This window comes from Eimeria acervulina, genomic scaffold (assembly GCF_000499425.1).
Source record: "Eimeria acervulina Houghton genomic scaffold, Eah_scaff463, whole genome shotgun sequence".
Classification (NCBI taxonomy): domain Eukaryota; phylum Apicomplexa; class Conoidasida; order Eucoccidiorida; family Eimeriidae; genus Eimeria; species Eimeria acervulina.
In genome coordinates this window covers 22,057-24,909 of record NW_013549784.1, presented here as the reverse complement: position 1 = coordinate 24,909, position 2,853 = coordinate 22,057, and the positions used below count along the sequence as shown (strand labels likewise).

Genomic DNA, 2,853 nt, shown 5'->3' with positions numbered 1-2,853 from the left:
TAGCAGCATCTGCTGCTGCTGCTGCAGGGTGTCTCGCTAGCGTTTGGGTGTCCATTGGCCTTCTGCCTTTGCAGACAAACCCTCTATAGCTTCTGTTCTATTGATGTATATCATATACAATATTATATTTTACGTAGAATATATATATATATATATATACATATATATAATAATATATTATGTTATGTGCTATTATTTGTATATGCATGTGCAGCAGAGACAGCATATATTCTATGCATTATCAACAATACACCAACTATAAATAATATTTGGGGTGTATACTGCAGAGTAAAATAAAGAAAAGTTTTAAAGGGCTTCTTCTATTGAGAAAAGCAGCGGCGTTCAGGTGTATAGGCAGCTCAAAGGTGAAAAAGATTTATAGATGCATTTCTAGAATCAATGTAGAAGCAGAAGAAGTATTAGTTAGTTTTAGAATCTAAATAAAATAATATAAAATTGATTTATTAAGAAATATAAAAATATTTCTGTCTTTTTTCTTTGCTGCTGCTGCGGTGTACATGCGTGTGGGGCTCCTGCGGTGGTTGTAGCGTTGTCCCATAGAATAAAACGTCTATGAAAAAATAATAAAATAGAAAGAATAAATTAAAATAATTAATTATTATTTAAAATAAATATATTCGCTGCACTTTATCCCTATACAACACCTACAGAGGCCTTCTTCCGCTGTATGCGCAGCTGCAGCAATTAATTTCTTTCAACAAAAGTTTGTTGCGGTGCTGCTGCTGCTGGCTTTTGGTTTGTTTTGTTTGTGTATTGTATATATTTATTCTTTTAATCTTTATATTTATTTGTGTATGAGGTTTTCTTATTTTAATTTGTTCTTCTTACACCCATTTCGTCGCTCTACAAGCATTGTAAAAGCAGCTGAACAACTTAGCATAAGAAACTCTTTGCTAAGAGGCCCTCCTTTCTTTTGTCTTCTTCCCTCTATTTCTTTCTTTAAAAGCTTCTCATCTTCTTCAACAAAGATAATGACAAACGCTTCAGTGTCTTCACCTGCAGACGCTGCAGCAGCAGCAGCAGCAGGAGCAGCAGCAGCAGCAGCAGCAGGAGCAGCAGGAGGAGTAGGAGCATCGAACGACTCGTCGATTTCCGCTTCTTCTTCAGCAGCAGAAGCAGCAGCAGCAGGAGCAGGAGCAGCAGCAGATGGGGGCGAGGGTATCCCTACGAATTTCCTAGCACAGATTATGCAGCAAGACTTATCTACAAACAAATATAAAAGCATTATTACTCGTTTTCCTCCCGAACCAAACGGATATCTTCACTTAGGTCATGCGAAGTCTATTTGCATTAATTTTGGCCTTGCAGCTAAATTTGGTGGGCACTGTAATATGCGTTTCGACGACACAAACCCCACAAAAGAAGAAACCAGGTATGTCTTCATTCTCCTCTTCTTTTCAAACTCTTTGGGGCTGCATGCATGCGCGCTGCTACTCAAATACACTCGGGTTTAACTACCAGCAAAGGCTGTTCGCTCTGTCTCTTTTCCGCTGTATGCGAGGGCTGGGGTCATGAGGCGTATTAGGGTTTACTATTTGGGTTTACTATTAGGGTTTACTATTAGGGTTTACTATCAGGGTTTACTACTAGGGTTTATTAGGGTTTATTGGGGTTTATTAGGGTTTATGATTTGTTATTAGGGTGTATTAGAGTTTATCAGGGTTTATCAGGGTTCATTAGGGTTTATGACTTGTTAGTAGTGTTTATGATGATAATTGATTAGGGTTTATGATTAGGGTTTAGGGTTTATGATTAGGGTTTAGGGTTTAGGGTTTATGGTTTAGGGTTTATGATGATTTGTGATTATGGTTTATGATTAGGGTTTAGGGTTTATGATTAGGATTTAGGGTTTACTGTTTAGGGTTTAGGGTTTAGGGTTTAGGGTTTAGGGTTTAGGGTTTGTGTATATGAATGTGCAGATATGTGGAGGCAATTCTTCGTGATGTGCGTTGGCTTGGCGGTGATTGGGGCGAAAATTTGTTTTTTGCTTCGGATTACTTTGAGCAGTTATATGCCTGGGCTGAGGTTTTAATTAAGAAGAATAAAGCCTTTGTAGACTTCGACTCATTAGAGGACATACGTCGAAAGAGAGGCAGCATAACGGAGCCAGGCATAGACAGCCCTTACAGGAACAAATTCACTGTACAAGAAAACCTACAACACTTCAGAAAGTATACAAACCCTAAACCCTAAACCCTAAACCCTTGCTTCACACAACAATACTGCAACTGCAACTCCGTTCATGGGGATAAAAACAAAAAGAAAAAGACCCATTCAAAGTCTTGGGTCTAGGGTTTAGGGTTTAGGGTTTAGGGTTTGTTCATGATGCGGACTGGGGAATGGAAGGAGGGTCAAAGGGTTTAGGGTTTAGGGTTTAGGGTTTAGGGTTTGTGCAGGATGAGGGATGGGGAGTATGAAGAAGGCCAGTGCGTGCTAAGGGCGAAGATTGATATGGCTCATAAAAATGTCGTTATGAGGGATCCGATCATGTATAGAATCCTTAAGAAAGAACACCCCAGAACAGGTTAGGGTTTAGGGTTCAGGGTTTAGGGTTTAGGGTTTAGGGTTTGCCTATATTTATATGAATGAATTTATATTTATTATTAAATGTATTTGGTTTAATTAATATAAATGTATGTATCATATATTTATATATATATAATATACATATACGTATACACACGTATATAAACAAATATAAAATAAATAAATAAATAAATGTGCAGCGAAATACGACAAAGAAATGCAATAAACCCATTATATAGAGTTATATCTATATATAATATAAAATAAATAAATAAAATATATATATTATATATACATGTTTCTGAT

At 37.0% G+C, this 2,853-nt stretch overlaps 1 protein-coding gene across 1 annotated transcript in view; it reads left to right on the top strand.

Moving 5' to 3' along the window:
* Window positions 1-992: 992 nt before the first annotated feature.
* Window positions 993-2,853, top strand: part of EAH_00039380 (glutaminyl-tRNA synthetase, putative) — a gene marked incomplete at both ends in the record, with an annotated part of 6,931 nt that continues 5,070 nt past the window's right edge. Inside the window, 3 exons of the mRNA XM_013395350.1 lie at window positions 993-1,393; window positions 1,941-2,192; window positions 2,418-2,510. Coding sequence (XP_013250804.1) covers window positions 993-1,393; window positions 1,941-2,192; window positions 2,418-2,510 — 746 coding nt within the window. The remainder of the gene's footprint in view (window positions 1,394-1,940; window positions 2,193-2,417; window positions 2,511-2,853) is intronic.